The following is a 21278-nucleotide window of genomic DNA, read 5'->3' on the forward strand; positions in this document are numbered from 1 at the left end:
TTGAGGCCTACATAATTTTTTTTTTCAAAGAGCATTTCATAAGACATCAGAAAAAGGGCTAAAAAGAGAGAACATTCACATAATGGTTTTGTAGAGAAAAAAAAACAATGTTAAAAAACATATTCCACTTCTTTTGGATGACAGGTAGTAAAAGTTTGAAAATCAAGCGAATGAAACATACGAGAGAGCCTACACATGAAAAGCACGATCATGTTATTTTTTTTTTTAGTTTTGTACGTTCATGGAGGTTCACTTAAAGTACTATTTCCTTCCATTATTCACAAAATTAAATCTAGAGATGATGATTGTCTTAATGACGTTACAGCAACACAATACCTAAGTGCGATTAGAAGATTCTCGAGAACCAAAACATTTTCCAATTCAAATTGCATGAAAACAATCACGTTAGAAAAAAAAACAATAAATAGCAAAAGACATGCAAATATTACTAAGGAATTCTTATCAGCAAAAACAAGAAAAATTCCTTTTAATTCGGAGGTATGTAATATTTTAAATTCATAACTAAACAAAATTTGATAAGGTGGTAAAATAAAAATTATTTAAACGATTTAAGCTGAATTTCTTTATTGACATTCACATGAGTTTGGAGTAATAAAATAATGTTTCCACACATTTAAAGCAATTCCGTGCTTCGAATCGACGATGTGTTGTGCAAGTTATTTGAATTCATTTAATCAGACTACAAAATTTGGTGGTTCTATCTACATATTGAACTTTTTTTTTTATTTGTGAGACTGCGCGAAAGTCTAAACATATGGTCACCAAAAAAAACCGTCTAGAGATTCAATGACTTTTGACCCCATTTCGTCAACTTCCAATGGGACATATCAATTCTGGGCGATTCAGGAGAATAATATAAAATCATAAAATAAATTGCGCAAAAAACGCCAAAAGTTATTTTCTGGAAAATTACACATGATTGTGAAAAGGGCGAAATGGTGGGGACTAAAAGCACAATTTAATGAATTTTCCTGTGAGGCACACCCTGAAAATCAACTCTTTCTTTTTCTTCTCTTCGTGAGGTGTCCGATGATACGGTCTCGGCTGAGAGACATTCATTCAATGACCCTTCAATTCCTCCCACTCTGACCACTAGCTCTCTTCATGTTTCGCACACGCAATAAATGTTAGTGGTGTTGCATTTCATCATGCTGAGAGAACACACTACAAACAGGTGAAATAGAATATTATTTTGCTTTTATATCATAATGCTATGATAAACGGTATATCATTCCAAAGAGGAATTTCGAAACATATCCTATAATTAATCACACATTTCTGATGTGATTGATCCTTAAGTTGAATCCAATTGAGAAGAATTTCTGTGATTTTTTTTTTAATTTTAGTAGGGTCCTTAAAGATAGTAGAAGGTTTAAGGCTAAATTAAACTAAATGGAAACATAAAGACAACTTGTAAGTTCTTTTTTTCTAGATATGACTTATGTAGCTGTATGACATGATGCTGTATTATGAGACCCTACTGTAATTAATTCGTAATTTGAAAAGTATGTATAAAATTACTATTTTTCTTTTTTTGAATTGAAAAATATTTTCATCGTATGAATTGTAATTTTCAAATGAAAACTTATGGATTTTTATATTTTACAGATTACAGTAACTTTACGATAAAAACTGATGCAATGACTGTTCTTGTTATTTTTTAATTTCTACATAATTATCCGTCATATATTATATTATGAGGAAATTTTACTCTGTGATCCCGCGAAAGCCATTTAAATACGGAGGTAAAAAACATATTAAAGTACGAGGTAAATTGTCGCTTCGCTCCAATTTACCTCGCCCCGCTTCGCGGGGATTTGTTGCGCTTCGCGCAAGTTTTAAAAAGAGAAAAATTGTGATGAAGCATGCACTTATCAATATCAAAAAAAATGTAAAGGGAAGAAGTGAATTTCACACAACATTTATGGCGCCAGATTCAAAAAGTAGCCAAAAAAGCATGAATTTTATATGGGGGCTATGTGAAGGGGGGCTCTGGGGGGAAAATGAATGTCGTTGGTAAAAACCGCCTGGTATCAGGAGTCTCTGTACCAAATTTCATCACGATCGGACCAACGGTGTAGAAATGCATAGCTGAACAGGAACGAAATTTTAGAGAGACCTTTCTTTATTATATAGATGGGCCACGCAATAACCTCCAACAGATATTTCAAAGGGAAAAAGTGAATTTCACACACCATTTATGGCGCCAATTTCAAAAAGTAGTCAAAAAAAACATGAATTTTATATGGGGGCTATGTGAAGGGGGGCTCTGGGGGGAAAATGAATGTCGTTGGTAAAAACCGCCTGGTATCAGTAGTCTCTGTACCAAATTTCATCGCGATCGGACCAACGGTGTAGAAATGCATAGATGAACAGACACCATATTTTAGAGAGACCTTTCTTTATTATATAGATTTAAATATGAATATAGTGAGAATTGTGAGTCATTATTGATAAATAATGTGGTTTATGTGTACTCTTTTTTTTCCCTGACAGACAATCACGGAGCATGAGTGCTTCGGAAGTGCTATTTGTCACAAAACCCACAAAACCCTTTGGCAAGTGTTCGATATACTCAACTCATATAGTTATTGCACACGAAACCCGACATATATTTTGTGTATACATATCTATAGGTTGTCACTATCCACTTATGATTTTGATAGTGAGAGAAACTGTCGTCCACAAATTGTTCTACTGAGCAAATTATAGGCACGGCATATGTATGTACATAATATGTGTGTAGGTATATAGCACACGGGGATTATTCTACATCACATCCACGTGAAAATTTGGTCAATAAAATCCATCTTATCGTCAAACAGAGAGGAAATAAGGTTATCGAGGGAAAAACAGGTAAAATGACTAACCCATGTAAAGTCCCTTTGATATCTTCTAACACTCACGGTTGCGGTTCTTTTGCATTCTTTTGCACGCGGCCACATAGATAACATCGAATAATCGTGATGCTCACCGCGTAGGCCCGAATGGGGAATTATATTCAAATTTTTATATCTATACGTATGTATTTATGTTTGCCGTATTAATTTTTTGAGTCGGTTACTTTCTCTTCACCGTCCTCTTCGGAAGAGTCAACTACTTCTATGATGCATCAGCATCTCCTCAGTACAACCACTAGTTGGATTTTGTCTCTTACCTGTTTTTTTGTACTAATATAATTTTAATGTTATTTATCTAAAAGTAAATAACTGTGTACACTACATATTAAATAATATTCACATATGCGACTCTTACATAAGGTCCAAATGTATGGTAAACAATAAAAAAGTGTGTTTCAGTGTGCTGTGTATTTTCATCGCATGAAAATTCTACTTGAGTGAGCTTGAATGCCGGCTAGTGAAATCAGTTGTATGGGAACCTTCTTGTGGTGTAGTTCGGAAAGTGCTAAAGCAAAGTGGAAAAGCGCGCGCAAACTAAAAAAAGAAGAAACCCACACTTCTCCAGCTTTTCGACACACTTTCGACTTCTTTGGATTTAACACAGAAGAAGGGAGTGGAATGTTAGTTTCCTCAATTGCATACAATTTGTGTTTCACTTTTTTATGATTTGCTTACTTTTGTTTCAAATATTCTTTTGTATTAATGTGAACGATTTTCATATCCGATTGGATTATTGTGCAAGAAACGCCGTTTGGAAAGTTAACATTTTCCAGTTTATCAGTGATGAAGCATAAACAAATATTCATTTTATGTACCGCAATATGTGTAGTATACCTATAACTCCATGTAATATGTTGGTAGAAATTTAGAGAGAAAATCTGTTTATTTGTCTTCATCAGATGGCGTCATTCCGCCCAAAGTCTGCTAAGTTCTAACTCATCAATATTGACATCGTATTAAGTCCACCAGACGATAAAATATAACTCGGCAAAATGTGATTTTTATTAGTTGAATTTTTAATAGTGTCATCGATTTATTCCATACCATTATCCACAAAATGATGTAATAACATTAACACAATTTTCTGCAAAGAATATGAAATGAGAAATTTAATCTAACAGCGAAAAATGTCTTATTATTAGAATGTCTATTGAGGCGCCAATATGAAAGTGTGGGTCGTAAATCATTTTATTAGACAGAAAAATCCATGATATTTCATTATGTGGGGAAAACTAACTTGTACTTTTATGATTCTCATTTTTCTCAATTCATCATTTTTTCAAGTATAAACTGAATAGGAAACTCCCTACAAAATTCCAAGAAGTTCCCTCAACAGCACCTCATATTGTGCTTTGCCTTGAACTTCAAACATATCGCTATTTTCTTTTGTTGATATAACACATAATGTACATTACATACAAACATAATATCCATAGTGTATACTAATAACGAAAAAGCGGGTTAACGATTTGTGAAAGTAAAAGTTCTCCTCTTCCATTGATATTTATGTATATATGTATATACGATAGTTGTGGGATGAAGCAACTTATAGCGGAGGCATTAGTGAATTAAATTCTTTTACTCGGATGGGCAATAAAGTTCTTATTTGGTATTTATCACACTAAACATACATAGCATACATACATATATAGACTCCACCATCTCAAAGGGAATGTTTATTAAAAAATTCCAAGATTATTTGTGGCACGTCTAAATGAATTTAAATGGTTATGATGGAAGTGAAGCACAATTTCGAGACACAATATATTCACAAAATACCCCCGAGAAACGTTGACTCATGAACAATTTTAATCAAATGAAACCTAACACGTATCAATTGGTTGGGTTAATTTTCAATCAATAGAACCTTGACGAGTGATTAAAATGATAAACTCCTCCAACTATTGTGCCATGCCAAAATTTGAGTGTCTGACTCTTGTAAGATTTTCTCATAAAATTTTCCGTCCAATGAAAATACCGGTGAGTCATCAACAGTTTTCCAGCGACATGTTTCTCAGTATATAAGTGCAAAATGACCATCATACAAGGTTAATGCTTCACTCTTTTCGGCTTCACGCATGGGAAATCTCAAAAGTACCCACACCACACCCAATTGCTTTTCTATTGTGCCCAAAATCAAGAGATATCACCGACAGGACAGGGAAAAAATCAATGATTTCCCTCCCATTGTGTTCACATGTTCGGCTTAGAAAACTGATCGTTAACGGGGGTGTGAAGACGAATTATTTATTTACTACTTTCATGACCCATTAATCTACGCAAATACTTTATAAATTAATTACTATATTTTCTTCACATACCTACCTCATCAAATTAATATCTTCCAATTTTCCCAACATAAGGATTGAAATTTTCGTGAAAGCTTTTTTTTATTTTTGTTTATTGTAAAATTAACATTTTATCTAATCAAATAGTTTTCTTTTAAGATACGAATGCAAATCTATAAGAATTGCTGATCATGAAATTCTGAATCTAGAATCCGAGCTGATATTTCAAAAAAAAAACTTTTTATAGTTCTTATACCTATCTACTGCTTTTCAATTCAATGTTAAAATGATAGTCACCAAATGATTAATAAAAAGCAGACTAGACAGAGTGGTCATAAAATACTCAACATGTCACGGATTAAAACTTTGAGTAAAGGCTTTTTTTGTGTGGTTTTTATTACTTTTTTTTACAAAATTTGTACCTAAAATCCTTAAAAAGTCAGATTTGGAATAAGTAGAACAACGACCTCAGAGCAATATTTAAATTTTGACTTTGCAATATTTTGGAAATGAGCTTGTTTGTTATAAAATTGTGATTTTCTATAAACTGCGAAAGATTCTTAATCGTAGAAGAGGATTAAAATTTCATAAATTTCAACAATTATTGTCTTTTATGAAAAATATTTCTCTAATTTCGTATTACGTAAGCTCATATAGTTTTATGAGTAATTCCAAGCACAATCTAAAGCTCTTCTATGACACCATAACTCACACGAACAGTTCAAGAAGAGAAATTACTAGAAACTATATGAAATAGTGTACCTTTTTAATTTTCTTACATGTGTCACAGAACCATTGTGGACAAAAGTGTGATCACGCAACGATAAGATGATAAATGCTAACGCGCTTACTAAATTGCCAACGAAGTAAAAAGAGTCTCTTTTCATTCACGAAATGTTTGCCTTCTTAATTATGCTGTTCGAGTTTTCCACAAGCGCACCATATCGCTCGCTGTAGTGTCGAATATCTCACAAAATACTATTATATATCTATATCTATACGTGCGGATGACAGGGTATATTCACAATTTTCTTGCGTGTAATATACGAAATAAAAATCCCAAAGCAACACCTGTGTTTGCTGGAGAGAAAAAAAAGCATTGTTATCTTCTTGACTTTTATGACATACAGCAAAGAAAATGGAAAATATCCTCCATATAGACAATTCTTATCGTACTTGATGCAAATATGCACACCATTTTCTATGAATAAATCAATATGTATCATCATTGATCATAAAAGTCATTGAATTTAACTATTAAAAAACACTTAGAAGTAATCGCTACTATATACACTACCCGTCAAAAGTTTCCGGGCAAGCAAAAATGGGGTATTTTTGAAGGCAAATTTTAAGTGGCTATATCTTCGGCTGTGATTAACCGATTTTCAAAAATTTACCAGTTTTGGAAAGGTACATTTCTCACCTTTCCAAACCTGGTAAATTTTTGAAAATCGGTCAACCCGTTATTTCTTGGCAGCCATTTTGGTAAACCTAGGCAAAAGTATTTTTCTCACAATTTTACAAATTTTCACTTTGACCTTTTGCATCTCGGCCGCTAGTGCACCGATTTTAATAAATAGATAGTCGTTGGAAAGGTAATTTAATTCCCTTTCCAAATCTGGTAAATTTTTGAAAATCGGTCAAGCGGTTCGGTCGTGGCAGCCATTTTAGTGAACCATAGTGAAAAAATACACTTTTGTCTATATCTCAGCTTGTGGTTGACCGATTTGAACAAACTCGGATTCAAATGGTAGCTAATCATGTCCCCTAACTTTTAAAAAAAAATTCATCTCGATCCGTCACGTGGTTCTTTTTTAATGTTTTTTTATGTGATACCCTTATGTTACAAATAAGGTACCATAACTTCATTCGTTGACCATTTAATTTTTATAAGTTACACTTGGCCCAAATTTCATCAAAATTAAAAGTAGACATTATTATCTAACTTTTAAAAAAAATTTCACTCAAATCCATCAAGGGGTTCTCCTGTAATGTCATTTTTTGTGAAGCTATACTTAAATACAAGAGAGGTGATTCAGCATGTGTGTCCATAGATTCACAAAGATGCTCAATTGGTAGCACATACCTCTTTTAGGCCACTTTCATGATCAAAGAAACTTTTTTCTTCTTTGGATTGATTCCACATAAAGTTGCACGAGGGAATTTTTCACACCAAAAATACATACCATTCTGCAATCCACAAACAACAACTCCACACATAAATTCGCAGCTCTTTCCCGCGTTTTTTTTTTCCGGTCATAGTCAAGGTTGTTCACACAGTTTTCGATGACATAATCGTGTGTGAATAATTGGAATTACTACACGAAACTCTGACAAAACGTTTATATACGGAAAAAATATATATTTTCGTGTTTTCCAAGAATTTCTTGTAAGAATTATAAATTTTTATAATATTTTTCTTTTCTAAACAACCTACTCTAAACAGTGTGATCATCCGTGAACAAAAATGCCACCCAGTATTTCCAAATCACCTCTACTTGAAGAGAACCTAACAACCAGTGATGTGCGTCAGAGGAAGAATGATTGCAACGACAATCCATTGAATGTTGACGGAAAGGAGGAGATCAAAGGCGAGGAATCTTCCACAAACTACACAGACTTCAAGCCCGAAATCAGATGGCCCGATCTCATTGTGCAAATTTTCATCCACGCAGGTGCCCTCTATGGGTTCTACTTGATGTTCTCCATCAAATTCTATTCATTTCTATGGTGTAAGTATATTTTATCCATAGAGAAAATATTTTTCTCCATTGCCTAATTAAATAACTTTATACTACACCTATAAAATGTAGAGCAGTACTGATAAACCAAGACAGACGGTGCTTGTGTGTACACATTTTATGATTAATCGAATACTGAATTAGAAGTGAAGATTTATTAACAACAAAATGAATTAGCAGTGAGTGTGTCTCTCTGGCAGACAAGATAAAGCTGATAAAAAAATTCATTTCCACCTGCAAAGGGAAAAACATTAGATTAGATAGATCCGAATAAGAAAATATAATTCTTGTGATCTAATAAATATAATATGTAACAATAGTAGCTACTATGTACTATGTATGTATGCATATAATTCAATCAACTTAAAATTAATCAAATTATGAGTAGCTGATAATGTTATGATATATGATTTGCATGTGTACGTTTGTATATAAATATAAAAGCACATGCTTTAGAGTACATACGTAATACCAAAAACAATCTGGAATGAATTTGATAGAAGGTTCAACGCAACCACATAGTAAATCGATTATTTTTCTTATGTCATACTGATGAAACTTTCATAGTCTAAAAAATAAATAGCTTCAATTTATTTGCAAGAAACATTTGCTTTTTATTGCATATTTAATTATAAAACGAAAACTATGTACAATTTGGTGCTGTATTAGTATGCAAAAATGATGATATTTCCGTAATCAAATTCAATTATAGTCATTTTCCTTTCATCATTATCTTAATACATTGTTTTTGCAGTTGCTTAATGACAATAATAAAATTTATCACAGATTCGGACTTGATTTAAATAAATAGACTGTCTATTTATAATAAATACATAAATAAATAAAACAATCGCTAAAATCCTTAATGCTACGATACCAATCTGCTGAGCCATAGATAATTTTCGTTATTGGTAATGTAAACTTTTAAGGCAAAGTGTTAACAATACAAAATTGAAGCATGAAGGCTCTTGAAAGTTTTCACAGTTTTCAAATAAGTATACATACAAATTTGCGTCATAAATGGCTTTTTCACATTTCAATGGTTATTCTTTAATGGATTTGAAGTTCTTTTCTTGGAAAAATGAACTATATGTAATTAATGCTATATGTTCTTTATGTGCAATAGAATCGCTTCAATTTTTGAATCATAATCTTGAATTTTTTTAATTATAAATTACCTTGTATATTAGTCAGGCCCTTTGAAAAGTAAATTACTTTTAATATTTTTCAATGTCAAACCTTTTTTTTCTAATTCCAAATCTTATACCTACAATGGTAGCAAAAGCATAAAAAAAAATAAACGTAGATTTTGTCTCCTTTCTTTTTGCAGTCATAGCTTTAATATACGGGTCGGGCTTCGGAATTACTGCTGGTGCCCACAGACTATGGTCACACAAAGCTTACAAAGCTAAGTTACCACTACGACTGCTTCTTGTGTTCCTCTTCACAATTGCTGGACAAGTAAGTAGCCGAAAAGGTGATAAAGGTCATACCATTCATCTCAATTTCAATCATGAATATTTTTTGATTATTTCGTCTTCTTCGATCATGTTGTAATTTGACCTCTTTCTCTCATTTTCAGAGGGACGCCTACACGTGGGCCCACGATCACAGGGTACACCACAAGTATTCAGAGACAGACTCTGATCCACACAATGCCAAAAGAGGCTTTTTCTTTGCACACGTAGGGTGGCTCTTCCTTACTCCTCACCCAAATGTCGTTGACAAGAGGAAAACCATTGATATGAGCGATCTGGAGGCTGATCCCATTGTTATGTGGCACAAACGCCTTTACGTGCCACTATTTGCTCTCTTTACTATCATTCTGCCAGTAGCTGTGCCGTGGTACTTCTGGGGAGAGGATCTCTGGCTATGCTTTTGGACAATGTTCAATCTTCGCTTCTGCACAACGCTCAATATTGCCTTTTTCGTTAACAGCGCTGCTCACATGTGGGGCCAGAGACCGTATGATAAGTAAGTTCTTTTTTTTCCATAAATCATTTTACAAAATGAACACAAAAGAATAATTGTATTAAAAATGGAAAATATTTATTAGAAACATCAATCCAGCTGAGAATATTGGTGTAGCAGTTGCGGCACTTGGTGAAGGATGGCATAATTATCACCACGTTTTTCCTTGGGATTACAAAACGGGCGAGCTTGGAAATTACACTCTGAATCCCACAACAGGCTTCATTGACTTTTTCGCCAAAGTCGGTTGGGCTTTTGAACGTAAGTTGGATAAAGCTTTCCACCGAGCTTTCTATATATAGTTGTGCTTTTATCATATGTTTTGTTCATGTTTCTTGCAACTTACCGCTAGTTTATCGAAACTTTTTAATATTTCCCGCGCCGAGCAATGTACATATTTCAAAAAAAAATAGTCGTATGCTACTGGAAAAATTTGATTTAAAAAAAATATATTTGTAAAATTATGAAGAATTCGGCTCACGATAGAGCACACGTTCTATTGTTATTTGTGTTTTATTGTTTCAATTTTATTTTATTAGACTGATATAAGACAAATTATTTTTATTACAGGTAAATCCGTCTCCCCTGACATGATTGCCAGAAGAGCCGCCAGGTAATTAAATATTTATAGAAATAAATTAATTAATTTTAATAAATGGATTTCTTTTCGAAACTAGATGTGGTGACGGTACACACTTCCTTAATTCAGAAGAGGCTCACAAGGATGCAGTTTGGGGCTATGGAGACAAGGATATTCCGTCAGATGATGAAGTTGAGCTGCGATCAATGCAATAATAAAAAAATCTGCACGCTGACTCAAAAAACACCTTCTGACGCTGTCTCTTCAGATTAACTCTGAACAAAACTTGTACACATTTTTGGTTTACTTTATTAGAAATGAAAAATTAATAACTGGTTATCAACTGTTTAGTGAAAAAATGCCATACTTTCCATTTTCGTCACAACCAAAATTTTTTGTACATTAAACTTTTACGGCCAAATAGATTACGAAGGTGTTCTGCAAAAAAAATTGTCCACCAAAGAAATGTCGTTTTGCAAGTCATACATATGCAATTGTAATAGCATTGTTCTTCCATTAAATCACCACTCTACGCGGTTGCTCCTCATTTGCACATATTCCCGCTCAATACGGCGCTAATCTCATGAAAAGGTAAGTCTATTTTGAAGCTTTTAAAATCAATGCAAAAAGATTCCTTCGACTCTCTTTAGCTAAAATTTTTAAAAGAAAAACTGCAATAGATGTAATAAATATGATTAAATCTTAAAACTCATTGCTGATGCCAAGTTGATCCCATTAAAGTTTAAAACTCTTTAGTAAGTGACTGGTGAGGGCTAAGTGAGATTGCTCTTTTGATTTATGTTGCTCATAACTTATGCACGTTATGTTAAAGAAAAATACTTAGGTCGATCACACACATCATAAATTATTCACATAATTTATCAATTTTCACTGCCACAACACAATTTTACTTAATACTTTCATTTTCCACTAAAATTAAACGTAAAAAAACTGTTTCTATTTCATTCAAATAATTAAATAAAAAGTATTAAAATTCTCTATTTGAACATAGTTAAAATTCAAGCACGTTCTATCTTCATTTAATGTTAATGTTTGTTATTCATCGAAAGCTAATAAAATGTTACTGAGGCATTAGCAGTGTCTAACTATTAGCGGAAAATCTGTTGGCGTCAAACCGTAATCATTGTGCCTATGATAAATATGCAATGACGCTGTTGTGAGTTGTAAAGTAATCAGATAATTAAATCTGGAAGAAATACACAAGAAAACATTTTTTTTTCTAATCAACGATAGAGTAAAGTTTCGCAGTCAGTCTCGGGCTTCATCAGAATAATCAAAATTCGCAGTGAAGTGAACTTATTGCAAAACGAAGAGTCAAGATATTTTTTTATCGTGAGAAACTTCTTGAATTTATTTATGATTTTGGGAAATTACTTTGTAAACCTAAGACAAAAAAAAGCTCCCAGGCTTCACGAAAGAAGGCTGCTTTACGACAACATGCTGTATAAATAACCCATGATGAATAAAAGCTCTTATAGATTTTAAATGTTTATTGTATTGCGAAAAATACATTCATTTGATAACTCCGCAATGTTTTAGGATGTTTAGCAATCCCAGAGGGAAATGAAGATGTCACCAATATCAGCACCAGCTTTTCCTTGGACATTCATCAGGCAGCTCTTAATATTTCTCTTAACACTCTCCACCTTATCTTGGTAAACGTCTATTTCATAGAAGAGTTCTGTCGTTTCGACGTTATCCCAGTGAAGCCTTTTCTGATTGAACTCCTGAAAAACTGCCTCAATGGTATTCGTCAAGGATTCCGATGTCTGAGTAATCCTTTTCCTCGAGATGCCCTCTAAAACTTGAAGGGATTGCTGAACAGCTGTGTCATACCAGAAGGCAGTTGATCCTTGTGATGCAGTTTGAGCGTCAGAAAGTTCATGGAAAAAGTCCATAGCGCACGATTGGAATGCAGCTTCAGTGTAATTTCTCACATTTTCTGGTGATGTGGGCATTCTGTCGCGGCACTCCGTTGAAACAGAATTAAAAGTTTCCTCAATGGTGGCTAAATCCTTCAAGATGTCATTCACAGCCAATTCAAATAACCCCAATTCAGATGGAAGGGCATTCTCCGTCTCAACATTTAAGCGAGAACGAGCAGAATAAACTTGCGAATGAATTTGCTGATGGAAGCTAACTGTTGAGCTTTTGAGTTGATCCAAAATCTCGAGGGAAAATGCAAAAGTGGTGAAAGTAAGGAAAACTGTTACACCCACTGAGAACTTCATTATTAAAAACTTTTACAGAACTTTGCCAGCGAAATTTTCTAATCAAACTGCTAAATTGGCGGAATGAAGCAACTCATTTATTGTCACGACGGCAATTCTTCTATCTCATAGATATTGTCTATCATAGTGATAATCTCAAGAATAGGTATGTGACACGCTGAGGGGTCTATTAAATGCTTTTCCTACTTTTCTCAAAGAAATATTATTCATTTTGCAAAATTGCGAAAAAATCCACACGTATTTATTTTAATGTAGAAACAGTGATATAACAATTAAAATTAAAATTAACCCCGAAATGTCCTTGATTTGGTATCTCAACAAAGGTAAAGTATGTTGAATTATTCGTGAGATTTTTGTACCTAATTAAAACTTAAAGTATTTTAGTAAGAAATACAAATCTGTTAACATTTTGTAACATTAAATACTTTTAAGAGAGCAATTAGTCTAAAATGTTCTTTTTTTCTATATTAACATTTCTATAGAACATTTTCTTATTAACTTTTTTGTAAATCAAAAAGTAACAGTAAAAGTTTATGGTAATCCAAACTCATTTTAAAAAAATTGTAGACTAATTGGAGTTAACCCTTTCACGATCGTAAGATTTCAACTCAAACGAATTTTACTATTTGTCAAATTATAAAAAAAAAACTTTTTTTACGAAGAATATCAACTACCTTTTTTCGACAAAAAATTAAACAAATTTATTAAATGTGTCAAATATTAACCGTATTTCCACGAAAGAGTTAAATTCTATACACGCGCTTATTTTATTCTTCTCTTTACATAAATTAATTAACATTCTCTTGGTTAAATTAAATGATATTATATTAAGAAAAGAAAAAGTAAATTATATACATACATAAATTTTTTGGCAAATTTATGGCTTAGTTAGAGACTATTCATTAAATTTCGTCTACATTTATTACTGCTTTTAAACATAACAGAGTTGAAAGCAAGTTTAAGGAATGATAAAAAAAAAGTTTTGTAAATATGACTTAAAAATTTATTATTTTTCAGTCTCTTAGTTAAGAGTTTATGAGAGCACTTTTCAAAATGTTAGATGATGTGAATTTGAACTGACATCCATAAAATGAACTAGAAAGTTTATATAAATAACGTGAAAAACTACTTCAAGGCTGCTATAAAGACATAAACTACATATTTAGCCCCTGATGAAAGCTCTCCGTAAAATTATAAGACGTCCCAAAAAATGTATAAAACAAGCTCAGTTTTATGTATAATTAAGAAAGAAAACTATAAAATAGAAACAGAAAGTTGTGGAAAAAGTGCATGATCTTTATCTATTGTTTTTTCCATTTATCGACTCTGTAATAGTACCTCGGAAAATTCCGTTTTTTCTCTCTCAGTCAGTTAATTTCCTCACCTTCCAGTGTTTTAATTGCAAATCGCGTGGGGAAACGCTCTCATATATTTTGGAGCAAGTTAGTGGTGAAGTTGTGAAAAGTCTGTGATCTTCAACCGTGATTTGGTGATAAGTGGCCGAGCAGGTGAGGTGCAATGTACAGACCTCGACGATACCATCCGTGAGTGGGGGAAATTTACTGATTTTCAAGTAAGTGTGGACATATTATACAAAAAAATAGTCATTCGGTGTGCTTTAGTCACTGTGTAAGTTTCTTTTGTCGCACTACGCTCTTTTGTCCGTCATTATCATTACGAATACGAATATTAAAGAGCCTCGATCGCGGTGCAATAAGCTCCAAGTGCCAATCGATTGTCCCTTTACTTCGACACAACTTCTCAACGGACTCAGATCGCTGTTGGAAAAATTGTGTGGTGTCTCCCCCAACTCGGTATTCCCTAACAAGTGGTGAGCTGTGTTGTTTTAAAAACGCGGAAGTAGAGGCAAGTTGAATAAAAAAAAACTAAAGTGCAATCTGGAATATTATTGTGTGTGAACCACCAGAGGTGACTTCCATCAACCACGAGACTGCCTTCAATTGCAAGAAGTCATCGCTGAGAGTAAGTTGCGAATGTTGCAATGCTTTTGCAATATTGGATATCTATTGTTGGAAAATTAATCAGTATTGCTCGCAGTACACCAAGTAAATTTCACACCAATATGTATTATAGTGACTCTATCTGCGAAATAGCTAAAGTCTTCAAACTTTCCCTTTCATATGCATATAATCGTAAAATTGACCATTTTGCAGTCTCATTGAAGTGTGTCACAAACAAATCTTCGTGACAAAAATGCACATCTAAGCATATCGTTGGGTTGTTTGAATAAATTATATATTTCAAGAGTAAACACTTTACATTGATTGTATGGTATAGATGAGAATGATGTGTAAAATGATGACGTATGGTCCAATATGCTGTTGCCAAAAAAAAAGTTGTCGCCTCGTGAAAGAGAAGCCGAAAACTCGTTGATATTGACACATTAAAGAGACTCGCTGATTTTAACTATTATATAGGAGAGAAACCTGTCCACGCGCATATACTTTTTCCAGTTGTAAAAACTATATAACTTTCCACACCTCTGCAGTTATATGTATGTAATAAACGCAGTGTCGCGGAATTATGAGAGGGAAAACGTAACCTTACAGCACCGCTAATCTCGCGGATTGCGCAATAGACTTTTCTTTCTCGCATAAATAAATTAACCTGTCTCAAGCACTTCTCATTGCTTGTGGAGCAATTGCGAATTTCTCATTCAGTCAAGTTCACGATCAAATTGAAGTAAAGTCTATTCCGTTTGCACACTCTGTAGGGTATTAGCAAGTGGTCACGACATGAAAGCTCAATTGGCCTTGTGAAGACGATGCTTTTTGGTGCTCAAACAACAAAAAGCTCTTTGGAGAAATACAAACACTAAATGTGTGAAGTTCTTGAAACTTTTTCCAGCCCGAATTATATTGATCTTTTTGTTCCTAATTATTTCTCTTTAACTAATTAAGACAAATTTTTAAATACACTGAATTCCTCCATAAAAGTTATTCATCTACTTAAGAGGAAAAACTGAATTTCGAAGAATGAAATAGAAGATAGTGGACTACAATTAATATTACATTAAGACTCGACTATGAACGATCATTGTCATAGTGCTCATAACAAGTTTTACTGTCGTAAAATTAAGTGCCTTAGAATACAAAAACAACTTTATTTATAAATAAATTCTTTTGATATGGTATAGGATAATTTTTACGTGTTATACAAGATAAAATTAATCTCTATATAAGTACAGGAGTGAGAGGTAAAAAACGCAAATAAAATTGAATTTCATTGAGTTATCCTGCTATTTTTGTGATCCAATCTAATTAAAATTTAACCTTTTTTTAAGAGAATTTTATGATATTGAACCGATACATAAAAACTGATGACTTGTAGAATTTGCAATTAGTTATATTTTCTACATTCTATATCTTTTCTGACTTTTTGCATTTATTTCTAAGTATTATTTATTTCTATTTCAATTTTTCTAATTGAATATTTATAAATTATAAAATATGCAAAGACATGATATTTAAAAGGAAACATACATATTTCTTGAGACTTTTTCTTTACCACTAAAGAAAATACCAACGAAAAGCACATTGCTTTTGCAGTTTCACTCTAAAGATGACCTCATGCTTATCGACGCATTTGTGAAGTCTTTCCCAATAAATTGGCATTTCAGCGGAAATTGGATCAAAACTGATAGCTTTTTATGCCGATTCCCACCTTTTTCTACTTGCACCTTGACCACATTGCCAAGGTGCACAATTGTGACGTGCAGAGCACCATGTGGAGCATAAAGAGGGGAAAATAGAATTTATAGAAACGTGTAAACATAATGATATATTGCCAAAAGTTAAATCGAAAAAACTAGTTAGAACACGTGCAACCATAAATGCCATTCGGAAAGAAGTAAAATTAATGAGCTTATTTCTCTAGAGTTCATTCGAAGATTCCAAGAAAACATCAGCGAAATTATTCGCGTGCCTGAAAAATCCATCGCATTGTCAATTAATTTGTTTTTTTTTTCTTAATTTTCAGAGTCAACAAGTAGTATATAGCAAAATGACGGAAAAACACAGCACAAATGGCCTGAGCCAAACAGAGACTGTGACCCAACCCACGTCAGCGGATGAATCGAAGGACAACCCCAAGGATCTCAAAAGGGAAGCAAGTTGGCCCGCCGTTCTCTTCTACATCCATCTCAACATTTTAGGAATATACGGAGTTGTGGTACTCTTCACACAGACCTCTCTTGTAACAGCATTATTCAGTGAGTTGAATCAGCCCTTGTTTGACCTTAGACTTCCACGGTCAACATCACTGTCTCTTTTGCAGCTGCACTTTTGACTTTCTTGGGGATAATCGGTGTTACGTGTGGTTCTCACCGACTCTGGGCACATCGCACCTACACAGCAACTCCCATCCTCCGTGGATTTCTCATGCTTTGCCAAACACTGGCCGGCCAGGTAATTGTACACAAGACGAATATAATTAGCAATTGGACCTCCTCTGACCTGCATTAATTCCAATTTAAAACAATGACAATACAAAATGCGAATTCTTCGCGCACTTTCAATTTCCGTTTTGAATTTAAAATCAGTTTTCTCGTCTCTTTACTTTCCAACACCAATTCATTGGCACTGTATAATACATGTTTCCATAAGCACCAATATGTGTTTCAAGCCCATGTGCATTATTTTAGTGTACAGTCATCAAACCTATAAAGAAGATAAAGAAATATTTAAATACATAAATCCATAATCATGAATAAAATTATGTATGACTGACCTTAAACCTTAAAGAGCTTTTCATAAAATATGCATACTACTGTAAAAGATACCGTTCGTTATGTAGGACGCTCACTGTATATAATCATATTCGCCGAAATGTCTGCAATTTTTCAGCAGGTATCGGAGAAATAAATTTATTTCATTTTCACGGCTGGGGGGCTCACATTGAAAGAAATATTGTACAGTGACCTAAAAAAAATTAGCATAATAATTGCCTTTCTGTCCGAAATCAAATGAAATGTGCATGTATATCCTGAATTCGATGCTAACAAGTTGATCTAAAACATCTTAAACCTCTCTATAAGGTAGTCACGTAGATCTTAATAAGTCATTAAAAAGCTATAAAATTGTTCAATGCCAAAATTTTCTGATCAACAAAAATATTTTCTGCCTAGGATGAATTTAACAATCATTTAATATTCATTAATGTTGCGTAAGGCATTTCATTGTACTCGATTATTGATTATTTTATACCAATTTAATAGTTTTATATGCTATAATATTTTTTTTATTTTTATCTTGAAAACTTTACTAAATGATTTATGTGTATAACATAGTTCACACTTCACATAACAAGCATATATCTGTAGAAAGATCTGGCAGAATGTGATAAAACTTATGAGGGATTTCCTGGTGAATACAAAACATTTATGAGATACATGAGATTTTTTTATGAAATACCATAAAATTAAATATAATAAATTAATTGGGAAAAAATATTACTTCTAATAAAAATTAAAACTTCTGACGAAAAGTAGAAGAAAGGACCAAAAAATATTATTTTAATTTAAATGTATTTTATAGCGGAAGTCGGTCTTCGTTGCTAACGTTTCAATCCAGATGGGATCTTTTCCAGGAAGGGACTATTGTTATTTTATTGTTTTCTAACTTACAATTAGAAATTTTTCTTCATGATTAAAACATGGTTTATTTGTGGGAATAAAAGACAAAAGAAAGGAAAACTTTATTCCATACTTTTCATTGCCTTAAACTTTCCTTCAACCCAACCACTAAACATTTATAATTCTTTTAAAAATTCTTTTTTTTTTTCAGGGATCAATATACGAATGGGTACGCCAACACAGACTTCATCATAAGGTTTTCAAGACAAGTGACGATCCCTACTACAGCGACAAGGATCTCCTACATAGTCAGGTTCTCGCACAAATTCGCACCCTCAGTGTCAAGCAACAGAGATTGCTGGATGAAATTGATATGAGTGACATTGAGGATGACAAAATCGTAATGTTCCAGAAGAAGTTCTATTGGATTCTCTACTTGATCTTCTTTGTCCTCCTACCCATTAATGCTCCACTCGAGTATTGGGATGATACAGTGCAAGCAGCCCTCTTTGTGGCATTCTCATTGCGCTACATGATTGTGATAAATGTGGCATGGCTCGTGAATTCCGCCCATTTCATTTGGGGTCTCGATAAGAACTTCAAGCAATCAGATTCTAATCTTATTTTCGTTATAACCAAGACTTACTGGCCACAGTACCACTACCTCATGCCATGGGACTATCAAACGGGCGAATTTGGAAATTACGGTAAGATCTCTTGAATATCTCTTAATTATATTCGGTTTTAAATGCCTTTAAATCGTTAATGGCTTTAACCCTCTTTCCCCCTTTCTTTTAAATTGCGTAGAATCCTCGTCCTTCATCACAATTACACGTGCTAGTCTTAAAACTATCAAATTTTACACCCAACATCACCTCGTCCTATAATGTCAATCCATGGGGGTTCACCACATAAACTCGATCATTAGCATATCAAAGATCTTCCCCCCAGATTACTTTCCATGTGACATTTAAAAAAAATCAACTGTGTAGCACATGTGAGCGTCATTAAACACCAGCCATAATGAGATGACTCCTTTTTCCATAATCTCTTTCATTGCTAAAGAATTTCGAAAAGCAAACGTGTTATATGTGATTTATAATGGCACAGTGGTGACAAGATCATTCCAAGGAAAATTTTAAAATTTATAAGACATTTCCACCAATATTTTTTTTCTTCTAATTCCACACTGACAAATTATGAAACAATCTTCCACCTCCGTGTATTGACTATAAGTTTCTCTTCGCACAGAAATTAATCAATGTCTGTACAAAATTTTAATTTAGTAGAAACCTTTTCATGATCAAAAGGTTCAAGATGTGCGTTTTAATCAAAATATTAATATATAAAAAATATTTTGCTCAACATGAGCTTTAACCATTTTGTGAAATAGGTATATATTCATATTATTTTTACAATTTGCCTAATTAAGAGGTTCATAATTAACTTGTTCAACATCCGTGTATTTCCAGATTTTTATTTTAAAATACTAACTAAGAACAGATATTAGAATGCTTTTCACTAGTCTCATTAAAATATTTCAAAGGTTTAGAATCTTACTTCATTCTACATAGAAGTTACAGTAAATATTTAATGGGTTTTGGTCTACTCCAGTTCCACCTCCTCTAATTTTTTAGAAGATCATGTGATTTTCTTATCGATTTTTTTGCCTTTTTTGCGGAATACATCCAAATAAACAATTTCCCCCTTTTCTAGTTATTTCTTAGAAAATCCCCAAATATCCGGTTATAAAAAAAAATTAAAGAAGAAAATTACGAACCCCTTAAGTAAATTTTCATTTTTCACTTTCCATATAATTTGATTCATCGCGCAATATATCAATGTAAAATGTATAACCAGACGCCTAATTAACCTTTTACCTGTAAAAGAAGTTATTGATCTCAATCGAAAATATTTTGTTAATTTATGATAACGAAAACATATCGTTAGTCTTATTTATTATCTGTTAAAGGTTGTATGAATATTAACACAGTATAATAACCTTTTATATGCAGCAACAAATTTTATTGCCACGACAAGTTCAAGTGTTAATTTTTTCTTAAAGTCGGTTTGCCTTTTTTGTGTGTGTCTCTTTTAGGGGAGGGTCTAACCACAATATTAATTCGTGTATTTGCTGCACTGGAGATGGCCACTGATCTTTCGACAATTTCAACGGATGCTGTAAAGACGGGCTTAACGATGGCAGTGGATTCTGGGCGGCCCGTTGTTGAGTGCCTCAGGGAAGCTGGTGTAGCTGAAATGGAGAAATATCCCAAAGTTTGTCGTGCCTACAATAAGTAACTTACAATTTTCACCATTTGCCAATATTGCTTCAGCATCGGACATGGATGAGAGTGCTCAAAGTACGGATGATGCAACTCCACATGATTATTCTCTCTACACCAAAACTCTCGACACTCTTATCGAAATGTCTGTTCGATGTGGTTTATCATAATAATTTTTAATTGCAATCTCTTTCTTTCTGGTTCAATTTCTTGTACCCCGAAATGTTCTCATATCTGTTATTTTTTTGTAATTGAAAAATATATATTTTGGTAAATAAAGGAGTTATAGAAGTATGAAAAATCACGAATGTGGTGGGTGCAGTATAAAGGTCATGCCGCATTAGATTACACGCCTCGATGATAGTATTGACTAATCTCAGCAATTTTTCCTCAATCTTTCACTCTGTCAGTGTGCCTTTGAATCACGAAGACATCAATGTGCCTTTCGAACGTTGTACCCTAGGAGATATTTCATAGATTATAAATTTTATTGAATCATCAATTCAGCACATTTTTATTGCTCAAGAATTTAAAAGCTTTCCACGGTAGCACTGTAGTCTGCTTTTACGACCCTTTGACCCAGAGACACAGTGTCTGACCATTCATTCTTCTAGTTCAGTGATCTCGCTCCTCTCATTCACGAGTTT

The 21278-nt window shown here is 33.3% G+C and overlaps 2 protein-coding genes across 2 annotated transcripts; both read left to right on the plus strand.

Annotated features, from left to right (window-relative positions):
- The first annotated feature begins 2971 nt into the window (after positions 1–2971).
- LOC129785871 (acyl-CoA Delta-9 desaturase) lies at positions 2972–10840 on the plus strand. Its single transcript, XM_055820528.1, has 7 exons — positions 2972–3541; positions 7656–7941; positions 9281–9411; positions 9533–9924; positions 10007–10182; positions 10492–10534; positions 10599–10840. Exons 2-7 carry the CDS (start codon positions 7677–7679, stop codon positions 10714–10716), a joined length of 1125 nt encoding a protein of 374 aa, XP_055676503.1. The 5' UTR covers positions 2972–3541; positions 7656–7676; the 3' UTR covers positions 10717–10840.
- Positions 10841–14147: 3307 nt separating this feature from the next.
- On the plus strand, positions 14148–20932 carry LOC129785876 (acyl-CoA Delta-9 desaturase). The gene is made up of 5 exons (XM_055820540.1): positions 14148–14736; positions 16753–16984; positions 17050–17180; positions 18558–19053; positions 20445–20932. Exons 2-5 carry the CDS (start codon positions 16777–16779, stop codon positions 20645–20647), a joined length of 1038 nt encoding a protein of 345 aa, XP_055676515.1. The 5' UTR covers positions 14148–14736; positions 16753–16776; the 3' UTR covers positions 20648–20932.
- The last annotated feature ends 346 nt before the right edge of the window (positions 20933–21278 follow it).

This window comes from Lutzomyia longipalpis, chromosome 1 (assembly GCF_024334085.1).
Source record: "Lutzomyia longipalpis isolate SR_M1_2022 chromosome 1, ASM2433408v1".
In the NCBI taxonomy this organism is placed as follows: domain Eukaryota; kingdom Metazoa; phylum Arthropoda; class Insecta; order Diptera; family Psychodidae; genus Lutzomyia; species Lutzomyia longipalpis.